General features: G+C 52.9%; 1 protein-coding gene across 1 annotated transcript; it reads left to right on the forward strand.

Annotated features, from left to right (window-relative positions):
- The first annotated feature begins 637 nt into the window (after nucleotides 1-637).
- Nucleotides 638-21,975, forward strand: SUSD3 (sushi domain containing 3). Its single transcript, XM_081263269.1, has 5 exons — nucleotides 638-761; nucleotides 12,688-12,876; nucleotides 14,487-14,637; nucleotides 15,151-15,303; nucleotides 20,208-21,975. The coding sequence occupies exons 1-5, from the start codon at nucleotides 674-676 to the stop codon at nucleotides 20,407-20,409; spliced, it is 783 nt and encodes a 260-aa protein (XP_081119395.1). The 5' UTR covers nucleotides 638-673; the 3' UTR covers nucleotides 20,410-21,975.
- Nucleotides 21,976-23,063: the final 1,088 nt, after the last annotated feature.

Here is a 23,063-nt window from a genome sequence, read left to right on the forward strand (position 1 = left end):
TGCAGGTGGAGCTGGGCTGAAGGGCATCAGGCAGGAGGGGGCAGGTCTCTAGGGGTGTGTGTGTGGCCCGAGCCAGCCTCGCAGGGGTTGAATCCTGTTCTCATTAGCGAGGATTACTATAAGAACAACCTGCTCAAGGAACCTCGGAGGGTCTGGCTCACAGTGAGCCAAGGGATGGCGTAGGGTCCGCCTAAGACGCGGTGAGACCCAGGGAGTCGGAGCGGGCAGGGGAAACAGGGTTTTGCTCTTTTTGCCTTACGGTACCTGCTGAATCGCGCACCCTAAGAATGCAAAACCCTACCCCCAAAATAAACATGGAAAACTAGACTAAGAGAGAAGATGGGAAGAACCGGGCAGGAGGGGCCAGGTGAGGGTCCGAAGGGGAAAATGTGGGGCAGAAGCCCTTGAGCGACCTTTCCCATCTGAGGGCTTTGGCGGATCCGGGCTAGAGTTTCCCCAAGTTGTCCCAATCCTGAGCCCCGCCTCCACATCTGGTTCCAGTCCCGGCCCCACCTCAAAGATAGGTGTGGCCTGATTGGTGGAAGGCGCCGCGCCCTTGGAGGGCGTGTCCGGGGCGGGGACGCGCTGTCGCCCCGCCCCTCGAGACACCACCCTTCTTCAGTCTCCGCCCCCAGCCTCGGCGGGCCCAGCCGGCAGCCGGGGAGCGCGCAGGATGCGCGGGGCGCCCGCGACCCTCCGCGGCCGGGCGAGGCCCCGGGGGCGGACCGTGAGCGCAACGTCCGCCCCGGGGAACCGCACAGGTGAGGTTTGGGGCCACAGGGTCCCGAGGTGGGGCTCTGTTCCCTTTTCACAGACGGGGAAGCCGAGAGGCGAGGGAAGGGCCGGGGCTGCACAGCTGGGGCGGAGGGGCGCGTGAGTCACTTAGCCGACGGCCTCTCCGAGGACGCACCTTCCCGCTCTTCCACCGGCCAGCGGGAGCCCCAGCGGGTCCAAAGCCTGGCAGCGAGTGGTTGGAAACAGGCGGCGGCATTCAGCTACCTGCCCCGGGTCGGCACACGTGTTCCCATACGGTAGTCGCTCCGTGGTCCCAGACGCCTGCGGAAATCCGAACTGGCCTCACCTGACGGGGCGCGCAGCCCAAGGGGCGGGAAGGACTAGCCGGGGCGCTGTCTCCGCGCCGGGAGGGTGTTATCTTCGGGGTTCCTTGGGTGGCCACTCCCGCTCCTCTTTACCAGGGGGGAAACCGAGCCTGAGACGGGAATGGCCACCCGAGGTCATCCAGCAGCGGGGCCAGGGATTGGCCTAGGCTCAGAGGCCCAGAGGTCTCTGGAAGGAAGGAAGCCAAAGTGTTTTAAAGTGTTACTTTAATGTGCTAAAGGAGTTCACCTTCCGTGCACAAGGCACTAGGTTCGAATGGGATCTTTGCTCCCGGGGTGCTTCTAAAGTCTAACCCTTTCAGAAGTATAACCAAACCGGAACCCTGTTATCTCTGATGTTCCCAAACCTCACTTCAGTGGCCACTGCCCACCAGGGCTGGACCTGAGGGTCTTGGGCAATTCAGGCTGGGACTGGGTTTTGCCACTTCCTAGAGGAGGAAGCCGAGGTTTGGAGTTGGGGGTGGGAGTCTGGTTCCTGCTGTGCATTCTAGAGAAAACTTGCATCTGGGCCTCCTGGGTTTGGTTTAAATACCCACAGTCCCTAATTTGGAGTCCTAACCGCTTGGAGGAGTAGGAATCTAGGGCAAGGAGAGGTAGTGGGACTTACCCAAGGTCAGCCCATGGCGAGGGAGTGGCTGGAGGTCTGATACATTTGCAGGCAAAAAGCTACTTGCTAAGAAAATCAGTAGGGGGTCTCAGAGTTCCCCTCCTTTGTCTGTCCTGGACCCAGTAAGCTGCCCTTGCAGCTTGGTCACCTCTAAGTCGCCTGTGGGTCCTGGACTCTGTGAGCACTTCCTGGACATGAATCCCCTTGTTGAGTTTGGGGTTTCTCTGACCTGGTTCTCTCTGCACTCCAGTTTCCCCACGTGCTGAGTGGTACAGACAGTATACCTGTCCCCAGGTTGTGGACAGGCCGAGTGGAATCAGGGCCTGAAGCTCCTTGTCCACTTGGGGGTAAAGTGATGGCTTTACCTGATCTGAACTCTGTGGCTCTCTGCCATCAGCCTCTGGTGCTGTGAAATGGGCTGAGAAGTGAAGGGATGGGGTTTGGGGTGTCGTGGAGACAGTTTAGCACTGTCTAAAACTGCAGTTGGGGTGTGTTTTTCTCCACAATCTGTAGAATGGGACCATTACCATAGGCTTCCTAGAGTGGATAGGAAAGAGCAGAATAGCCCGGCTGGCTTGGCATCCTGAGGGTCTGTGGTCTTCCTATGGGTGGGGGAGGCTGGCTCCGAGTAGGGTTTATGAGTGTAAATGGCCAGCACCTGGCCCTGCTCCCAGGGCAACGCCTGCACTCCCTGATCTGGGAGGTTGTCCAGGAACACAGGGTTCCGGTGGCTGAAGACGACCCCCCTGGCACTCCTGGAAGGGACTGTGAAAGGTCTGGAAAGAGAGAGAGCAGGAGGCCCAATGGACAGATGAAGGTATTCTCCCGATAGTCCTCTTGGCTTTCCTGTATAGCCACAGAGCCAGGCTGTGCCCATTTTACAGAGGAGAAACAGAGGCCCAGTAGGAGCCAGTGTGAATTAAAGTGAGGCTTTCCTAACCCTGAGACCTGGCTGTGGCCTCCTGCTAGGGTGCCAGCAGAGCTGCGGGATAAGCGGCCTAGCTCCCTGGAGCCTCAGCCTCCATCCCCAGGGATTTGGGGGGGCACACCTTTCCTCAGTTAGATTCATCCTAGTTTTGTTCTGAAAGAGAGTGCACCCTCTGGAGTTTGAGGCTCAGCCTGGGAGACCCAAGGCTTCAGGGGTTCTGAAGCCCGAGTCCACCCTCTATAGAGAGATGGGCTCAGAGAGGGCAAGTGACTTGCCTAAGGACACACAGCTGGGGTTGTGGACCTCCCACACTCAGTATTGGAGACACATGCTGTCCCTGCTGTTGGGTTTTGGGGGTCTTGCTCTCAGAGGAAGACCAAGTTGTGTCTAAGTTGCCCTCTGAGCCCTCCGGGTAATTTCTCCTGAGAAATCCCATTTTGCATTTGAAGAAACTGTGTCCCAGAACAAGGTCTCACTGGCAGGTGAGGATCCAAGCCATGGAGGCAAGGTCCAGTGGCCCACCTCTCCCCTCCCTATATCCCCACAGCCTCTGACAGCATAAAAGGAACTTATTAAAAAGGTCAGGGTGTGGGGGCCTGTGGGCTCTAGAAAGGAGGACAGAGGAACTGGTCCATGGTCCAAGGTCCCAGATAAAAAATTAACAAGTAAGGATCTTTCCCAGATACTAGGCCAGTCTCTGGAGGCAGGGGAAGGAGAAGGCTGGGAGGATCCGGGCCCCACCCATGGCCGGCCACATGCCCCGTAGCTGCAGCCTATGGGCTGGGCAGAGGTGTCAGGTGGGGCTGAGGGCCCTTGTGGGCCAGGAGGGTGGCTCTGCTGTGTCCTTCCGTCTTCACCTCCATCCTCCGAGACATGAGAAAGCCAGGCTGGGTCTTGTGGGTTCTTGTCTTTTTGTTTGCATTAAACCCATACACTTCATTTTTTTTCTGTTGTTTTTCTTCTCCTTGAAGATTTACTTCCACATAGTGAAAAAGCGGGGGGGGGGGGGTCTCAGGAGTGCCTGAGTGAAACTGTACTAGAGCAGGACCCAGAGGGTGAGGGCTCAGAGGCATGGACAAGCAAAGGACTGGGGGATACCCAGTATACAGTGTCCCTAAGGCTGTAGGTGCAGCAGAAGGATATCTGCCTCAGTGTGGCTCTGCTCCTCCGGTTGGTGAGTGCTTCCTCTTGAGCATGGGTTGTCTTCAGGGACAGCTGGGGAGGGAGCATCCCCGCAAAGGGCCTCCTTCTGGCATTTGGGCATTTTAAGTTGTGAGCAGGTAGGATTTGACCCTTAGGCACCAAGTATAGTGAGAGGGCTGCAGGGGCTCAGGGCAGGGTGGCCCTGGGTCTGCAGGATGTGGGGTTTGGTGAGGGGTGGCTACAGGTCTCTGGGCTGGGGTGGAAGTCGGGGGTGGCCCTGAGTCTGCAGGCTGAGTCAGGGGATCTCTCTGTGAGCTGGTCTCTGTTGTTTGGTGGTGAGGATTGAAGCCTTGGTGGCTTCTCAGAACATCTCTTGGAGGGGTACAAGCTTCATCAACCACTGTGCTTCCTGCCCACCCCGTCCTTTTGGCCCATGTCCTGAGAAAAGGGCCACCCCAAGGGGCCCAGTGACCAGGCTCCCACCTTGGTGCTGCTGGTGCTGGTCTGGGAGCCTTGGACAGGGCTGTGGCCCTCTGTTTCCTCATCTAGAAAATACGCTCAGCCCAGAGGAAGGATGTGTTGCCCTCCCAGGCCTAGGGGTGGGTACAGGACACCCTGATGGGATCTGAGCGATGGGGATCCCTGGGGACCGTGGACTCAGGGATGGAGGTCCTAGGGTAGCATGGACTTGGAGGGAGACCTATGAGGTGAATGTCCCCTGAGTACCATGAGTTTGGTGCCCTGGGTCCCAGCATGTCCTGAGGTGCTTGGGATGTGATTTAAGTCCCACCCTGGGCAATGGTCTTGTGGGCCAGCCCCTGTCTCAGGCTCTCACAATGTAGTCCCTCCTGTGACACTGGAAGGCAGATCACCCATTGTGCAGATGGGGAAACCTGAGGGAGGTGAGGAATCCATGCCCAGGTCCTAGTGCTGGAAAGTGACAGGTCAGCATCAGACCCCAGGAGCCCAAGTGGGGAGAGAGGGTGGGAGGCTCAGTGGGCATTCCCAACTGGGACCTCTCACTGGCATCCAGCAAGCGACTTTGCCTCCCTGTACCTGGCTTGGCAGACGGGTTCAAGGAAGTGGGCCTCTGGGCCTCCCTTCACAGGTAGAAGCCTCCCGGAGACACAGGGCCATGAATGAGGCTCATCCTGCTTCCTTTCACTGTAATTTCCCCCAAATGTCTCTGTTTTATTTTTAAGGGAAGAACCATTCCAACAATATGGCGAGGAGCTGGGGTGGTCTGCCTTGTGAGACCCGCCCCCGCCCCCTGGTTTGGCTGGCTAGAAAGACAGTCTGATGTCATGTTCAGGACCCTGACTGCATTTAAAGCCCCCTTCCCCTTCTGAGTCTCGTGGAGACGGCCTCCGTCACCCCTGCTGGGTACCAGCCCTCTCTGCCCAACCTGCATAGATAGTCACCGGGCCAGTGTGTCCAGCTCGGGCTTGGGTTCCAAACTGTTCTGTGCTTTTATTGAAGTCTTTAATTGGAAGATACATCCTGGGGTTCTTACAAGTCTGCTAGCGCTGGCTGGGTCCCCTTTCTTTGGTTTTGGGTCGGTGACTTTACCTTCCAACCCTCAAGTTTGTGAGACTCTGTGACGGGCGGATGTTCTGTCTTTCGAGATGTGTGGCCTCTGAGTTGTGGGTGGCTTACCTTGTGAGATGTGCCCTAGGACAAGCACGTCCCCACAGCGGAACCCAGCACAGAGCACAGGATGTGGCTGTTGACAGAAGAAGCGAACCCAGTTGGGACATCTCGGCGCCCCCCGCCTCCTCCCCACCGCACTGTCCACACCACTCTTTCTAAGACACTTAGGGGAAGTTGTTGGTTTCCTTGCTGGGGCCACAGCCATCTCGTCTAGGCCTTGCCCCACCTTGTCTGGTATAGCATTTTCATGTGGAGACACAGACCCAGGGCAGGAAGTGACCAGGGTCCCCTAGCTGATAAGGCCTGACCCACCTTCGACCCAAGTCCTCTTGCTCCAGAGCTGGGCCTGGCTACCTTGGTTGCACGGGGGGCCCTGGTCACCACATTCTTTTTATATGGCAGAAATTTCTGTTCCTGGACTTTTGGCAGTGGGTAGTGTGTCTGGGCCCAGGGTGCGGAGTAGGACAGCCACTCCTGCCCACCAGAGCCCTCGTGGTCAAGAGGGGGCTATACCGGGAGTGAGTTCCATGACAGCAGGCTGCTTGACAATCCCCCCACATCTTTAGTACTTTCAAACTTGCAGCAGAGGAGAAAGCGCCACTGTGCCCCTCCCTTGAGCTCTGTCCAGACCTCTCCATCCCTTCCTTTCCTGGTTCTGTACTCCAAGCATTGTTTTTCCTGTAGGGCCTCAGGCACACTAGCTCACTGGACTCTGTCCCCAGCCGCAGGCATGTGATTTTATTGTTTTATTTATTTTTGGTACCAGGAGTTAAACCCAGGGGCACTAAACCACGGGGCTACACCCCCCAGACCTTTTTGGTACTTTTTTAGAGACAGGGTCTCACTGAGTTGCTTAGGGCCTTGCTAAGTGGCTGAGGCTGGTTGTGATCCTCCTGCTTCAGCCTCCTGAGCCTCTGGGATTACAGGTGTGCACCACATGTTATTTTTCAGTGAAGTTCTGGATGAGTTCAGATCCAGCCATTCATCCTGCCCATTCACTGGGCAGACTGCCATGAGTGCTCTCCCCCTCTCGGATTCCCCTCCCTCAGATCCCCTTGCTGTGCCTACTCCCAAACATCTGGGGAGGCTGGGCCTCCTCTCCCTGGGGCCCAGCCACAGAAGAATGCAGAAGTTGCAGCTCTAAATTGAGGACTGGGAAGTGTTGAGTCCTGGGGAAGAGCCACATGACTGTGGCTGTATCTGCCATGGCTCCACAGTCCTGTGTCCACCTCCCTGGCTGGCAGGATAGGATGCATCTAGATCACAGGATCCTCCTCCCTGGAGAGCACCCATCACCACTGTCGTCTGTGAGGACAGCCTTCCTTCCGCACTGATGATGACACCAGGCCGGGAGATCAGGAAGAGCCCAGACTTGGAGTCAAGAGTCTGGATCTGAGGGCCTGTAAGAGTCAGCCCAGGGCTTCAGGAAATAGCCCGGGCCAGGGGTTTAGAGCTGAACCTGGCCCAGAGGGATACTCAGTGTCACTCTGATGTCGCCTCCTGCAGAGCAGTTCCTCAGGCGTTCCCTGCCCTGCACACCTGCCAAGGATTTGTGCGCTCCTCCCCTTCAAGCCTCTTTAGCCTCCAGGTGTGGTGCACACCTGTAATCCCAGCAATTCAGGAGGCTGAGGCAGGAGGATCATCAGTTGAAAGCCAGCCTCAGCAACTTAGCAAGACCCTGTCTAAAAATTAAAAAAAATATATAGGGATATGCTCAGTGGTTGAGCACCCCTGGATTCAATCCCCAGTACTAAAACAAAAACGGAAAACACCCAACAACGACACCTCAACAGCCTTGTGGCTTTCTTGTTTTCTTTCTTGCTTGCTTTTTTTTGTGGTGCTGGGAATTGAACCCTGGGCCTCAGTCATGCTAGACACTCTACCTCCAAGTTACATCCCCAGCCCCTTGTGGACTTTTAATTCTGAACAAGATAAAAGAAAAAAAAAAAAAAAAACAGGTCTTGAATGTGCATAAATATAATTTTTTTTTCAGTACTGGGGACGGAACCTGGGGCCTTGGCATGCTAGCCAGGCAAGTGCTCTACCATTGAGCTACATTCCCAGCCTTTGCATATAGACTCTTCATTAGCATGGTTTCCTCATTATTTTAATAGTTTTATTGAGCTCTTCATATACCATATAATCCACCCATTTACATACAACTCAGTTACTTTTAGATGTACACACATCACCTCAGTCAATTTTAGACTATTTTCACTACACTCAAAAAAGCCCTCATTCTGGGCCTTTCATGTAAGTGGGAATCGTACAATATGTGGCCTTGTGTGTCACACTTCTTTCACTTGTAGCGCTTTCAGTGTTCAGCCATGTTGTACCATGTATTGGTGCTTTGTTTCTTTTTTTGATTGAGGCATTTTCCCTAGTATAGCTGGACGATATTGGTTTATCCATTTTTTTAGGTGACAGACATTTGGGCATTTCGATTTTGTGGCCATATTCATAGTGCTGTATGCAAATGAGTCTTTGCATACAAGTTTTTGCATGGACATGTGTTTTCATTTCTCTCGGGTGTTTACCTCAGAGTAGAATTACTGGATTATATGGTAATCCTGTGTGTAACATCGAGAAACCACGAGACCATATATAGTAGTTGGCTTGGTGGATATGAAGTGGTACCCCGTGGTGGTTTTGATTTACATTTCCCTGAAGGCTAATGTTGAGAATTGTTTCATGTGCTTATTGGTGGCTTTGGTATATCTTCTTTAAGGAAATATCTGTTCAGATCCTTTGCTCATTTTAAAACTTTGTATTTTATCATTGAGATGTAATAATTTTTTATACTCTTGAGATGTATCTCTTATCAGATATGTGATTTGCAGATATTTCCTCCCAATCAGGAGGTTGTCTCTTCACTTCATTGTTTTCTTTGCAGAACACTGTCTTTAATTTTTATGAAGTCCAGTTTTTTTTCCTTGCATTGTTTTTTTTTAGTGTCATATCTAAGAACCATTGCCTAAAGTCACAAAAAAATGTACCCTAGGTTTTCTTTACGAGTTTTATAGTTTTAGATCTTGCATTTAAGTTTTGATTCATTTTAAAGTTATTTTTTAGCATATGGTGTGAGGTAGGGGTCCCACTTCATTATTTTGAATGAGAATATCCAGTTTGCCAAGCACTGATTATTGAAAAACTATTATTTTCCCACTTATTTTTGTCTTGGCACTGTTGGTGAAATCAAATGACTGTAAATGTGAGGGTTTATTTCAATTCTGCCGAACTGCTCTGTTGGTCTGTCCTTATAGTTTTGAAATTGAGAAGTGAGTCTTCCAACTTTGTTCCTTTTCAAGGTTGTTTTGGTTATTCTAGGGTCTTTTTTACATTTCCATATGAATATTCAGACCAGCTTGTCAATTTCCACGAAGATGGCAGCTGGATTCGGACAAGGGTTGTGTTGAAACTGTAGTTTTGAGGGTATTACCATCTTAATAATATTCAGTCTTCTGATCCATGAGTTTGGGATGTTTTTCCATTTATTTAGGTTTTCTTGAATGTCTTTCAACAATGTCTTGTAGTTTTCAGAGTCTAACTTGTGCTTCTTTTGTTAAATTAACTCCCACATAATTGTTTCTACTGCTTTTTTTTTTTTAAATGAAATTGTTTTCTTTCATTTTCAGTTTGCTCATTGCTACTTTACAGGAACACAACTAATTTTTCTATGTCAACCTTGAATCCTACAATATTCCCTATTGGGATTATTATGAGTGCTGCCTGAGGCAAGGAACGTGGGATGCTTTTTGAACACAGAATTCTGTGCAGACGTGTTGTTGTTGATAGTAATGCTGATAATGAGCAAGGAAACATCAGATTGGTCCTGCCAGACTGGAAGCTCAGCCTTCCCTAGATACTGAAGGGACAGACAAGATGGCGGCTTCCAGTGACTGACTCTCAACTACGGCAGTTGACCCCTTGCTCAACCAGTGACTATGTGGCCTCAGAGTCATTGAACCTTGGTGTCTAGAGCTGTAAACTTAGATGGCATACCTTATTTCCAAAGATCCCCAGGGCTCCTGACCTGGTGTTCTAGGGACCTTGAAAAGAAGAGCCTCTTGCATTTCACCTCGTTCCTTCCTCATACCAGCCTGACATGGGCAAGCAGCTGCTGTGCCCACGAGGCCCAGGGGACTTCTTTATCTGGGCCCCCACTTTTGTGGCCCTGCAGAACTCAGAGCCCCACAGTCTTGAGTTCACATGCTTGTTTCCCTAGCCACCAAAGCACTCAGCATGGGCCCCTGTCGGAGTATAATCTGGGTGAGACCTGGGTGGCCAGGCAAAGTCCCAGATACTCAACAGGGCACTAGGATAAACGATTCCTGAAGCTTTGTTCAGGTTTTACCACAAAGATGGTGGCTTAACTCCAGCCAGAGTTTATTTCTGTCTCTTATTAGGATCCGAGAGGTTGGTCAACCCTTCCATACATCTCTGCTTCCCAGCCTGGAAGTGGCCATAGACACCCATACTTATATCCCATGGGCCAGGCACTGTCACATGGCTCCTTGCAGCTGTAGGGCAGGCTGGGAAGTGTAGTTTTCTATGGCAGCCTTGTCCCCAGCTGCAACTGAGGGGTGAGGAGAAGGGACACTGGTGGGCCGCCATAGCCAGGGATGGAAGCAATGGTTGAGAGTGCCCAGATCAAGCTGGAGTGGGCTCACTCAATGGATATGTTAGGTACCAATTCTACCCCTACTGTCTCCCTACCTAGTGCCCTTGGGATGTCATTCAGCCTTGCTGTGCTTATAAGGAGGAATTATAGGGCTGTCATACAAACTAGCATTCATTAGCATGCGGTGTTTGTGCTAATCCTGAACCAGGCTTCCACTGCTTCCCAGACATCTGGCTCAATGGGACATGTGTGCCTGGCCCCCAGGGGATGGTCCTAGCTGGGGGCATCAGGCACAGGATAGAAGAAGGTCACAGCAGGTCAGCATGGAAGATGGGCCCCATCAGCCTCCATGGCCCTGGCCTCCATCTCCATCACCCCATGTCTGGGTCTCTGTCCTTGTCTGCTTGAAGGGAGGCAGACAGGCACAAAGGTGCTCAGGTGGCCTTTGTCACAGGCTGCCTCTTCCGTCAATGCTCAGAAACTCAGGAGATAGCAGAAAGAAGAGCCTCTTGCACTTGGGCACTGCTTGGGACATCCTTAGCGGTTTCACTGAGCATTCCCGAGCATAGAGGAGACACCTGTGCCCACTAGCAGAGAACAGGGAAACGTTTCATCCCCAGAGCAGAGCCCTGTGCCTCAGTAGGAGGGCCCAGCTGCCGGTCCACGCGGAAGTGATAAGTCTCAGGTGCATTGTGCAGGGCGAGAGAAACCAACAGAAGGGCACATGCTGTGTGCATGCATACGGAGAAGTTACGTGGGTCCCCCTTCTGTGGTTCTGAGTCCACCCTGTGACTGTGAGCTGCGTGACCTCAGGAAGTAACACACCCCCCCTACACACACACACATACCCCATGGTTTTGCTTGTTTTTCACATGGGAATAAGGATGGTTCTACCTGGGAAGATGGTCGTCCTGTGGATGGGTTAATACATGTAAAATGTGTACAATAGTGTGCAGCACACGAAGTCCCTTGGAAGTGCCAACTTTTGTTACTGGTACTGTTTCATAAAAAATCCGGGGGTTGCTGCATCCAGAGCATCTCTGTCCTTTTTTTTTTTTTTTTTTTTTTTAAAGACTGGGAGCTCGCTGTGTTTCCCAGGCTGGCCTTGAACTCCTGGGTTCAAGCAGTCCTCCCAAGTAATGAGGACTGAGCACTCAACAGTGTGTCAGGCTTCCTGTATGCTTATGTATCATTGTAAACACTTTATAGCAGTTTGTTGCCTATATATTTGTAGGATTGCCTGTTTGTACCTTGATTCATAAATCAGTGACTACAGCTAGAGACATAATTTCTAATTTTTCACTGTTTCTGGTAGCTCTGAGGGGGAGTGTCCTGATACAGAGTCTTGGCAGAAAGTTCTTCATGCCTTTGGCTAAGTTCTCACGTGTGTCTACAGCACAGACCTAGGACACATTTACCAAGCTCTGTCCAGACAGGTTGGGATCTGACCCCAATCTAAGAGGCGTCCCTTCCCAGCCCTGACTGATGTACATGATGGGTTTTTCTTTACTTACTTATTTTTATATTTGTTTGTGCGGATCTGGGTATGGGACCCAGAGCCTGGCACAGGCTAGGCAAGTGCTCCTCCACTGAGCCACATCTCCAGCCCTGTTTCTTTGAACTTTTGCTGCTTGATAAGGCAAAGATTCGATCTCATTTGGATGAGCATTTCTTCGAAGGCTGTGTGGGTGAGCATGTTTTCGTGCCTGTTGGCCATTTGTTTCTCTTGTCAATTGCTGTTGACACATTAGTTCATTAAAAAAAAAAAGTGTTGGGGCTGGGGATGTGGCTCAAGCGGTAGCGCGCTCGCCTCGCATACGTGCGGCGCGTGTTTGATCCTCAGCACCACATACCAACAAAGATGTTGTGTCCACCGAGAACTAAAAATAAATATTAAAAATTCTCTCTCTCTCTCTCTCTCTCTCTCACTCTCTCTCTCCTCTCTCACTCTCTCTTTAAAAAAAAAAAAGTGTGTGTTTGGCTCTTATTGATGTGTGAGATTCTTACAAATTAAGGATATTGAAACTTCGTCCTGTTTTCCAAATATCTTCTAATTTTTCATGAGTTGATGTTTTTTTTTTTTTCAATGATTAGGGAGTTCAGCTTCGTCTTTTACTTTTTATGCAGTCAAATCTATTGATCTCTTGACTTTCTTTTTTGGTACTAGGGATTGAACCCAAGGGTGCTTTACCTCTGAGCTATATTCCCAGCCCTTTTTAAATTCTTTGAGACAGGGTCTTGTTATGTGGCTGAGGCTGGCCTCAAACTTGCGATCCTCCTGCCTTAGCCTCCTGAGTTGCTGGGATGACACATGTGTACCACTGTGCCAGCTACCTCTCTTTCCTTGCTGTCTGCCTTTGAACTATACTTAGGCGATAATTGTGTATTTGCCTGTATTGTCTAATGCTTGTTTCTTTAGAATACACCAACTGTCTTTAATGCAGGGTCCACTTCTACTTTGTCCCTGAGCTGGGAGCCCCATGTGATTCTCCAGCTTCCTGCAACCCTTGGAGGATCTCCTGCCACCCCGCAGTGGGCTGCAGCACCCCAGCTCTGCCAGCACCCCCACGCCGCCCCCCCAAGTGCTGCCCTTGCTCCTCACAGCTGTCTCTCTCCCTAGGCACGTGTGCTCAGCTGCAGCCACCCCCAAAGGGCACCTTGCAAGTCCTCCGTGGCGATGGCGCTTCTGTGGGGACTGTGCTCGTTTTCCACTGCCCCTCGGGCCACCAGATGGTGGGCTCCGGCCTCCTCACCTGTGCCTGGAAGGGGAGTATCGCTGACTGGTCTTCGCGGACCCCCGTGTGCAAGTGTAAGACCCTCCTCCCTCCTGAGCCACCCCAACCCTGCAGCTGCCCAGAGTGGGGGCCTAAAGCCCGTCACAGGGACCCAGGCTGGGTCCGTGCTTGGGAACTGCTCCCTGCGTGGCATGTGGCTTGGCAGTGGTCTGGAGACCCCTCACAGCTCCCCACCTGCACGTGGACTCCAGTCCTAGCTTCTGGCTTCAGATCCTGGCTCTGCCACTGCTGTGCCGCTGCCACCAAGGGGCCGCGTGTGCTGTCAGGGCTGGCACTTTGTCGTCTGTGAGACAGGAAGCTGTGTTCATTCCCTCCTGCCCGCATGCATGTGGCACGCCCCGAGAGGATGTGCCACATGCCAAGAATTCTAGGTACCGAGAACACAGAGCACAGGAAGTACCTGACCCCAGAGCACCCAGTCCCGGGAGTTTTTGGTTATGGTTGTTGAACAGGGTGTTGAAAGGTTAACGAGGCAGCACTGCTGGTCCTGCACGGCTTCTCCAAATGGAAGCCCTGAAGGTTCTGTTAATGTGCTTTGTATGTGAAAATGACTTCAGAGTCTCAGAGGCAGAACAGCTGGGCAGAAGCTGGGCGGATGTTCTGCAGGACTTGTCAGGGCCTTTACCCTCGTGGGCTGACTGGATCTCTGAGAAGGAGGGAGTCTCTTAGGATTAGACTCCAAGAGGCAGAAAACCCAAAATAACAGTTGTCACCAAGGAGGTGCTTCCACTGTGGGGATGGGTGGCCAGGCTTGGAGCATGCTCCACCTCTGTGGGACCGGGGACCCTGCCCTTTGGTGGCTCTGTTGGGCTTGGCCCCAGCATTGTGACCCAGAGTCACAGCAGTTATTTCAGGCAGGATTTTGGGAGTGAGGGGGTTCCTAGCAGCAAAGCATCCTCCCCCGTATTTCAGAGAAGATTCTTGGGAGTAGTCCTGGTCACTGCCTCTGTCCCCCACTGGCCAGAACATGGTCATGTCACCACTGTGGGTGGAGTCTTCACTCTGGATGGGCAGTGTCCAGCTAGAGAGTAGGGGAAATGGAACTGGACCAGGAGCCAAGCCATGTCTGCTGTCAGGGGGGGGGTACAAATTAGGTTCCTGGGACCTCTTTTCCCCATGCCTCCCTTAGAATTTGATGAAACTGGTACTCCGTGCATAGTTGAGGTCACACGGCTAATGTGTGTGAATGACCTTTGACCCACCGATGGGCATTTTTCTTGCTTTTGCCCTTTCCTGGAAAGTGACTTGAGAAGGCCCCTGAAGAGTTTTTCCTGCTTGGAGCTTTGTGGAAACCCAGGCAGTGGGCTGGGCAGGTCCCCACCGAGGCTGTGTCCGCCATCATCTCTGTGCCAAACCACCCTTCTGCTCCAGGGGGTCATTAGTCCATGTCAGAGCTTTTCCAGTTGGCTATCTTGCAAACTCCTGCACGTCCTGCAAAACCCTGCCCGAATGCTCCTCCTTGGGGGAAGTCTTCTCTGGTGCCAGCCCCGATACAGTTTGCACGGACCTTTGTTTCAGCCATCAGTACTTCCCTGCCTGCCCCGGGAGTGGGGCTCCTGGGGGCCAGCCAGGCTCTGTCCACCTCTGGCACCCATCCTGGGCCTGGTGGTTGTCTCCCCTCCAGCTGTGCCGCCCCAGGAGGCCTTCGGCTTCAAGGTGGCAGTCATCGCCTCCATCGTGAGCTGTGCCATCATCCTGCTCATGTCCGTGGCCTTCCTCACCTGCTGCCTCCTCAAGTGCGTGAAGAAGAGTGAGCAGCAGCGGCGCTCCAACAGGTACGGCAGCCTGGTGGCCCGGGGACCTCCCACCTCCCGCAGGGCTCACTGTCCCACAGACGGCCGGTCAGCCACAGCCCACAGGGGAAGGGTGGCCCTCCCAAGGCTTTCTGCTTTCTCCCCACAGTCATGCTTTTCTTGTTTCTCATTTTTTTATTGTGGGTAAAATACACATAACATGAAAGTCACATCTTAGTCGTCATTAAGGACGCTAATGGTGTTCTGCAGCCATCGGTGCTGTCCAGTGCTAGAACTTTCCACCACCAGCTTTTGGACCAGGCCACTCTCCTCTGCTGCTCCCGGTTGCTTCTGAGCGGCCGTGGTGAGTTCAGCTGCAGGAGAAGCCGTGTGGCCCGCAGCCCCTCAGATATGCCCTGCCCGGCTCTTCCAGAATTTTGTCCAGCTGCACGGAGGTGCACCCTGGACTTGTGTGGAGCACACCTCTGCATGTGTACTGCTGTCGGGGACAAGAGTGGCTGCTCGGTGTCCTTTACCCTGAACTCTCTCCTCTAGGATGGCCCAGCTATGGCACCAGCTCAGGGGCGAGGATCTGGAGACGGTGCAGGCTGCGTACCTGGGCCTCAAGGTCCACAACCAGAACAACAGCAGCAGCCACAAACCCAGGAGCCATCCCAGCCAGGCGCACGACAACCACAGCTTCACCACGTGGGTGGCCTGGGTCCATAGGCATGGGGAGGGTAGGGGGTGCAGGTCCCGGGCCTCAGCTCCCAACCCTAAAACAAGAGGCTGGGGGTCCTTCTAGTCCTCTTAGCAGCTGGGACCTGCAAGTGCTCATAACTGCTCATAACTGAATTCTCTTGAGAATTCAGACCTCCAGGATTGCAGAAGCTCAGCGCTGTGCTACTCCTCCCTCCACCTCCCTTCCCCTCCCTGCCCCTCCCCTCCCCTCCCCTCCCTTTCTCTTTCTCTCAGTACACATCACACTCTTTTTTTCTCTGAACCAGTACAAGTCCATTTCCTTTCCTGACTCCAGAACGCTGGCCCTGACCTCTGGTAGGTAGAGGGCGTCCACACCTGGCTGTTGGCATCCAGGCACCGTCCTGAGCTCCAGGATCACATACAGCACTTGGCCTCCAGCTCTCTGGGCTCCTTAAACTGGGACAGGCTTTTTCTCCCACGTAGTGTGGACTTCTGAGGTCTCAAGACCACCCATCTGCATCCCTCCAGTGTTTCACACCCCGCTGCAGGGTTTGCACTTGTGGCCTGGATGCTACCTGTGCTGACAGGGCCAGGCTGCCCTCGTGGGGAACGAGACTAGGGTCTCTTGGCTGAGGCGAGTCCCCCACATCCCTCTATCATCCAGGCATGATGTAGGAGCTGAGGCACGTGGGCTCCGCGTCCAGGGGTGACCCTGCTGGATTCTGCTCTTGCAGAAGGCTGCCTTCGTTGAGTGTGATTGTGTTGTATCTCGAGGAGGAGCAACCATGAGATTTTATTCTATTATTTTTTTAATCATTCCTTCCTTTTCATTGTGTTACTTTAGTATCACTTTGAATTCATAGGATATTCTGTTCCAGAAGGTGCATCATGAGAAAGTATCACAAGTACAAGTAGAGAGAAGGCTGTCCCCGATCTCCTGTCCCACCTCCTGCTTTCTGGGGCTGCCATTTGTCCCTCCTTTTCCGCACGCTTCCCGTGGGCTCCGTGGTCCTTTGGGAGGAGTGTGCGGACGGCACCGTGTTCTTCTGATGTGTCCCGTCGTTCTCGAGCACCTCCTGCCCTGCTCGGGGCATTCTGGCTTCTCTAGTGCCTTCTGTGCTTGGCTTAGAGCTGCTCTCTGTCCCACCTGTGGCTCCTGAGGCAGCAAAGTGCTTGCTCCCAGCCCTGTGGCCTTAGGTCGCATGATGGGCGCTCCATGCCTCAGCTCCCTTGCCTGGCAAGGATCAGGTGGTGCCCGTGTCTTGGCGCTGTCAAGATGACCAAGATGGACCATGGGTGTGCCCCTTCCTCGCCCCAGGCTGAGAGCTCAGAGAGTACGCGTCATTGTGCCCTTCTTGTGCAGAGGAGGAAACCAAGGCACTCGGGTTGGAGGACCTGCATGCTCAATTACACCGTGTTCTGTGCAATTGCTGAGCCTGGCCAGTGCCTGCAGGGAAGTGATCCATTTTCCCATGTCCTTCCCTGAAGCCTCAGGGTCACCTGTGAGTCAGAAACTGTCCTGTGAACTTTTTCACTTAAAGACACATTCCTCTTTACCCCAGTGGTCTGAGGCCTTTGGAATCCCATTGTTATTAATAGTGTTAGTACTTTTAGACAGGGCCTCCCTATATTGCGTAGGCTGACCTTGAACTCCTGAGGTTCAAGTGATTCTCTAGCCTCCTGAGCAGCTAGGACTAGAGGTGTGCACCACCACACCTGGCTAGAAACCTCATTCTTCTTTTTTTTTTTTTTTCCCCTTTGGTACCAGGGATGGAACTCAGCAGCACTTAATCACTGAGCCACATCCCCAGGCCCTTTAGTTATTTTGAGACAGGGTCTTGTTTGCTAAGTTGATTGAGGTCTCACTGAGTTGTTGAGGCTGTCCTTGACCTTTGAAACCTCCTGCCCCAGTCTCCCAAGTTGCTGAGATTATAGGCATGCACCATTGTGCCTGACTAGATATCTCTTTTTTAATAGCTACTTATTATGCCAAATGCCATCATCTGTTAGTCCCTCCCCTACTGAATAGTCAGATTGGGGATAAATGTCTTTGTGCTTAGAGTTTTTTTTTTTTTTTAATTATATATTTTATGGTGCTGGGGGTCAAACCCAGAGGCTTATGCATGCTAGGTGAGCGCTCTATCATTGAGCCACCCCCACCCCAAGCCTTTTTTTGTTGTTGTTGTTGTTGTTGTTTGTTTATTTGTTTTTGGTTTTTTGAGCTGGGGTCTCTCAATGTTGCCCAGGCTGGCCTGAAGCTCCTGAGCTCAAAGGATCCTCCCACCTCAGCCTCCCAAGTAGGTGGGACTATAGGCATGTGCCATCACACCTGGCAGAGTTTCTCTTTTGAACAACATCTTTGAGGGTGATCCCAGGAATCGATTATTTAGGCCAAAGGGTCTGTGTATTTTTTATCACCAAATTTTTCTCTGAGAGCTCTGAAGAAGCTAGTTCAGTCATATTTTCTGAGAAGCCACATCCTCACTGAGAGCTAATGGTTTGTTTACCGCCTCCTTAGCTGGTATAAATTTTACAGATCATTTTTATTGGCATTTCTTTGCTTCATCTGGAGGGTGAATGTTTTCTCCAAACCCCCCTCTTCCAGGGGCGCTACTGATGTTACTCCCTCTCGGTTCCTCTGTGTGGCCTGCTCAAGCTTTCTCCCCAGTAGGAGGAGGTCTGTGTCATGGACAGATCTTGACCTGCCAACTGGCCGCAGGGATTTTACAGGCTCTGTTCCTTCTTGGTTTGGTTGGGCTGTGTTGACTAAGTGTGTGTGTGTGTGGTGCTGGGGACTGAATCCAGGCCTGGCACAAGCCCTCCATCACTGAGCTCCATTCCAGCTCTTTTTTATTTTGAGACAGAACCTTGCCAAGTTGCCCTGGCTGTCCGTGAATTTCCTTCCTTCCATTTTTTTTTAAGTATTATTTTAATTGTTGATAGACCTTTATTTATTTATTTATATGTGGTGCTGAGACTTGAATCCGTGCCTCACGCGTGCCAGGCAAGTGCGCTACCGCTGAGCCATAACCCCAGCCCCCTTTTTATTTTTTTAATTCTAATTTTTAAATTAATTTTTATTGGTGTGCTATCATTATATGTAACAGTGGGACTCACTGGGACATATCTGTACATGCACATAACATAATTGGGTCGACTAGCCTTGACCTCTTGGTCCTCCTGCCTCCTCCTCCGAGTCTCTGGGATTCCAGGTGTGTGCCACTGCGCCTGGCTCTATTTTCTTTTTTATATTATCAGGTGGCCAAGGCTGGTTCCAAACTTCTTTGTTGCCTCTACCCTGTGGCACCTGCTCCCCATTTCAGAGCTGTGACCAGATCGTCTTGGGTCCTGATTAGGAAAGGGGGGAAGAGCTGCTGCTCTCAAGGCTACATGGTGTCCTGGACGAGGGCCACTGGCTTCCCTGGCTAAAGCATGAGGCCGGGTGCTGCTGGGGCCATATCTGCCTGTTCCTGTCCCACAGACACTAGTTTTTAGGCCTTGGGGTCAGACAGGTACCCTTCATCCAAGGATGGTCACAGAGCTGTGTAGGGAACTATGTTCCGTCCCCCAGGAGTGGGGGAGCCCTGAATAGGGCCTGTCTGATTGGGGGCCACTCTGACAGCTGGCTCCAGTCAGTGTAGCTTAAGAGGCAGGAAGGAGGAAATGAAGCTGAGAGCAGGTTGTCTGGGGGACACTTGGGCAGAGACCCTCCCCTGAGCTCTCCCACACATGGCACCCTGAGCACTTGGCCAGGCTCGATGGGGACTCGGAGAAGGTAGCTTCTTCCCAGGGACGGCATGATGGAAGCAGAGTCCCCAAACCCCATCCCTGTCCCTGGTTCCCAGGCAGGGTTCTCTGGATCTGAGGCCATGAGGCCAGGGCAGGCCACCTGGTGGTCATGACCGTCCCAGCAAGGCCAGGCTTGCCCCTTGACCTGGCTTTATGTCGTGAACACCGCCCAGCATCAGCAATGTGCCCGACACAGTCTAGCTCTTCCAGATGCCAGCTTCTCCCCTAGGTGTGGGCTCCACTCTATTCCATGTTACGGGTGAAGAACCAGAGAGGTTAAGCAGCTTGTGCAGAGTCTCACAGCCAGTGCACGGGAAGCTGTGGGACCTCCGGCTGCCCGTCCAAAGTCTGCTACTCCTGAAGCTGTCTCCTCTCTACTTATTAACTAATTGATCCATTTACATATTCGCTGACCACTACATTATTTCTTAACTCTGAACATTTTCTGGAATTTTTCTAAGCACGAAGTGTGGGTGGGAACGGGATCCGAGAAGGCTTCCTGGAGGAGGTGAGGCCTAATGTCAGCTATGGGAGAGCCTGCCTTGGGGACAGGAGAGGGCAACCGGCAAGGGGCGAGGGCAACCCCCAGCCTCCAGGGAGCAAGGCCGGAGAAGGGGCTGGGCCAGCTCAGAACACCCTAAGGATAACTCAGCTTATGTTTTGGGGTTGGGAGCTACAGGGCATTGAGGGTGTGGAAGGTGAGTGATCCAGCTCCAGGCCACTAAAGGGGACAGGCCTGGAAGGAAGGGAGGTGTCTTCCCCTGGATGCTCCTGGACCCCTGTCTCCAGGTCCTGAGCAGGCAGCGAGACTCCTGGTGGTTTATGCACTTGGAATAAGCCCCAGAAAGCACCTTCTCACCCCTTAGGAAGATGACCAGGACGCACCCTGGCCACATTGGGGAGGGACCTGAGGCCTGTCCAGTTGGTCCAGTAAGGAAGACGAACAGCCTCCATGTGCTCCAGGGAACAGGCTGCTCAGGTGGAGGAAAGTGTTCCCAGCCCTGGGGTACAGTAGTCCGTCCCAGGTCCACAGTCTACAGATCACAGGGCCAGACCGGGACACCTGGGCAGGTGCAGCTCAACCCCATCCACTCTCCAGCTCATGCCTCCTCTCCCCACAGAGACCTCAGCGAAGGCATCAGGGAACTGGCTGGCATGGCCCACAGTGTGGACAAGGATTCCCAGACTCCGGGGCCCAGCCGCCCCTCCCGCTCATCCAGCACCCGAGTGGTCGTCCACACTGTGAACCCAGGGCAGGGCCTGCCTGCTTCAGGGACAGCTACAGGGATGCCCATGCGGTCCACGATGGACCTCCCAGGGTGACGTCACCATCCAGGCCCCTGCAACTCCCCGTGTCCGGCGTGTCCAGCTGGGGATCTACAGTGGAATCTGCCTCCAGGTGCAGGGACCCCTCGGGGCCGAGCTGACTCCAGAAGCGGAGGGCACTAGCAGGCTGGGGGCCCTAGTGAGGAGCCTGCGGTCCCAAAGGAGCCCAGCTGTGGCGACTTTATAGTAATGGCTCCCTTGAACCAGCTGCTGCTGCTGCGTTTAATGTAGTAGATCGCCTCCCTCTAACCAGGGCTCCTTTCAGGAGACAGAGATATTCTAAACAAATCTAGTTTTGCGTAGTAGAACAAGAAGGCGGCAATAAACTTTTCAGCAACTATGGGATGGCCACCTTGGCACCTTCCTGGGCAGGAGGTGCTGTTTCAAAGCAGGAACCCAGGGAGGGTCCTGTATTAGCTATGTAAAGCCCAAGTGAGGGAAATAATTCTATTACTAAGAAGTAAAAAAGAAGGTGCATACCACTGTCCCCATTGTCCATCCCTCTGTAACCGCCATCCTTGTTCCCTTGCAGTGCTCTGGGCTGGCCAGGGATCTGCTGGGTGGTCTCAGTCTCTCCTGTGGTGGTGGCGTCCCTTGCAGACCTGGGGTTGCTGCTGGCAGTCAGCAGAGACCTCATGGAGTACTGGCCAGCGGGTCCACCCTCCCGCCCCCCCCCCCCGGGGCTCCCTTGCATCACAGTGGCTGCTTTCCCAGCGACAGTGTAGCATCGGAGAGGCTGTCAGCCTTGGAAGGCTCTGTCCTACTCATCAAGGTGGCCCCAGGGTCCAGGGTGGGGTGTGAGGCTCCACAGCTAGGAAGTGGTGAAGAAATGAGGGATGCGCTTTAAAACCAAGGAGCCCTGCACACTGGTACATGCCTGTAATCCCAATGACTCGGGAGGCTTGAGCCAGGAGGATCACAAGTTCAAGGCTGGCTTGGGCAACTTAGCAAGGTCCTATCTCAAAATTTAAATGCTGAGAGTGTAGCTCAGTGTTATAGCCCCACTGGGTTCAATCACCTGTACAAAAAAAAAAAAAGCTCAGCATGGGGCCACACTGGTAGTGGCAGCTGATAAACCTTGGGTTTGATTCCTAGCGCTGGGGGAAAAAATTAGAGCCATCACAAACCTTTAAGTCAATTACTTACCAAGAGAATTTTATAGAAGAGGGCCCCAGATCTTACCCCTCCAGCCTGGGTCTCAGCTTGGGCAGCCCAGCTGTATTCTGCGTGCATCCAACCAGGGCACTCCTGGCATTAGAAGATGCTGCACTCTTGTTTTAGTTTAAGATGAACTTGGGAGCTGGGCATGAAGGTGCATACCTGTAATCCCAGTGATTTGGGAGGCTGAGGCAGGAGGATCGAAAGTTCAAAGCCAGCCTCAGCAACTTAGTGAGATCCCAAATAACTTACAGAGACCCTGTCTCAAAATGTAAAAGGACTGGGGATATGGTTCAGTGGTTAAGCACCACTGGGTTCAATCCCCAGTATCCAAAAAAAAAAAGTTGGAGATCATCTCATAGCTCTAGGTCCCATCCTCTCTTCACCTCTGAGCCCCATATTTGTCTTGGGTCAATTAAAAATATATGCAGCCTTCCACAATTTGGAGTGTGACCTGTTTCTGGCCATTGAAAAAAAGTTGACTTTCCCCTGCTTCCTACCTGGAGGCCCAGCAGCCACACTGGGGTCATGAGGAAGAATCAGAAGAGGAGCCTGAGCAGCGGTCTGTAACTCTTGCTGCTCCTTGCCTACAAAGTATTTGGCATGTTTTCATGTCACTGATAACCAAATACTTGATGCATCTGATGAACAACCCTAGATGTGATAAGTTCCCAGCTGAGAGATACCTAGATGTCCTATTTCCGGCCGATAGCTTTCCAACAAAGGACTGCAGCCAGGGATTGAGCTTGCATATCCTGCTTGGGCTATAGAGCAGGACACAGAAGGGGAAAACTCCGGCATAGGACTTTGGGCAGTGCCCAGGTGGCCGGGCTGCTGTGGATCTGGATGCAGGGGTCAGAAACCAAGTTCCTTCTGGGTCTTCAGAGCCCTGGCCACGGTTTGGCATGGGTGACAACAGGCTCCAGGCTCTCCTCATGCCAAGTCCCAGCCCCACCAAGCCCTCTTCACACCCCATCAGGGTAAGGTGAGAACCAAGCTGGCAGAGGCCACATGGGGCAGTCAGGGGTGAGAGGCCTGCCCTGAAGGTGTTCCCAGGTGGCCTACCCTAGACACTGCCGCTCTTAGTAGCTGAGAGTCACAAATGAGTATCCAGATGGCCACGGAGGGTCTGCAGAAGGTGGAAGGCAAGAGGGGTGGGGAGCAACAAGGGGCCTAGCAGGGCAGAGCTGCTGTCCAGGGGAGCTGTGGCGCTCCAGCCGCAGGAAGTGCAGCACCCTTCACCTCCACCACCCCCAAAGCCTGCAGCACAATCTGGGGGTGCAGCTGGACTAGGGATACCACAGCCTGGAGCAGGAGCCAAGTTCTCCCTCAGGGTAGTTGGAGCTATGGGGCTCCTCCTCTGGGAATATGCAAAGGGGGAGCTAGCCCCCAATTGCCACCCCCAAATAAAACCCCTAGATGTCCAATTCCCGGGACCAGAGGGACTGCTTACCACCATGTTGCCCTGTGGTTTCCTGGACACGCCTATCTTG

This window comes from Spermophilus citellus (genome assembly GCF_964194105.1).
Source record: "Spermophilus citellus genome assembly, chromosome: 12".
Taxonomy (NCBI): domain Eukaryota; kingdom Metazoa; phylum Chordata; class Mammalia; order Rodentia; family Sciuridae; genus Spermophilus; species Spermophilus citellus.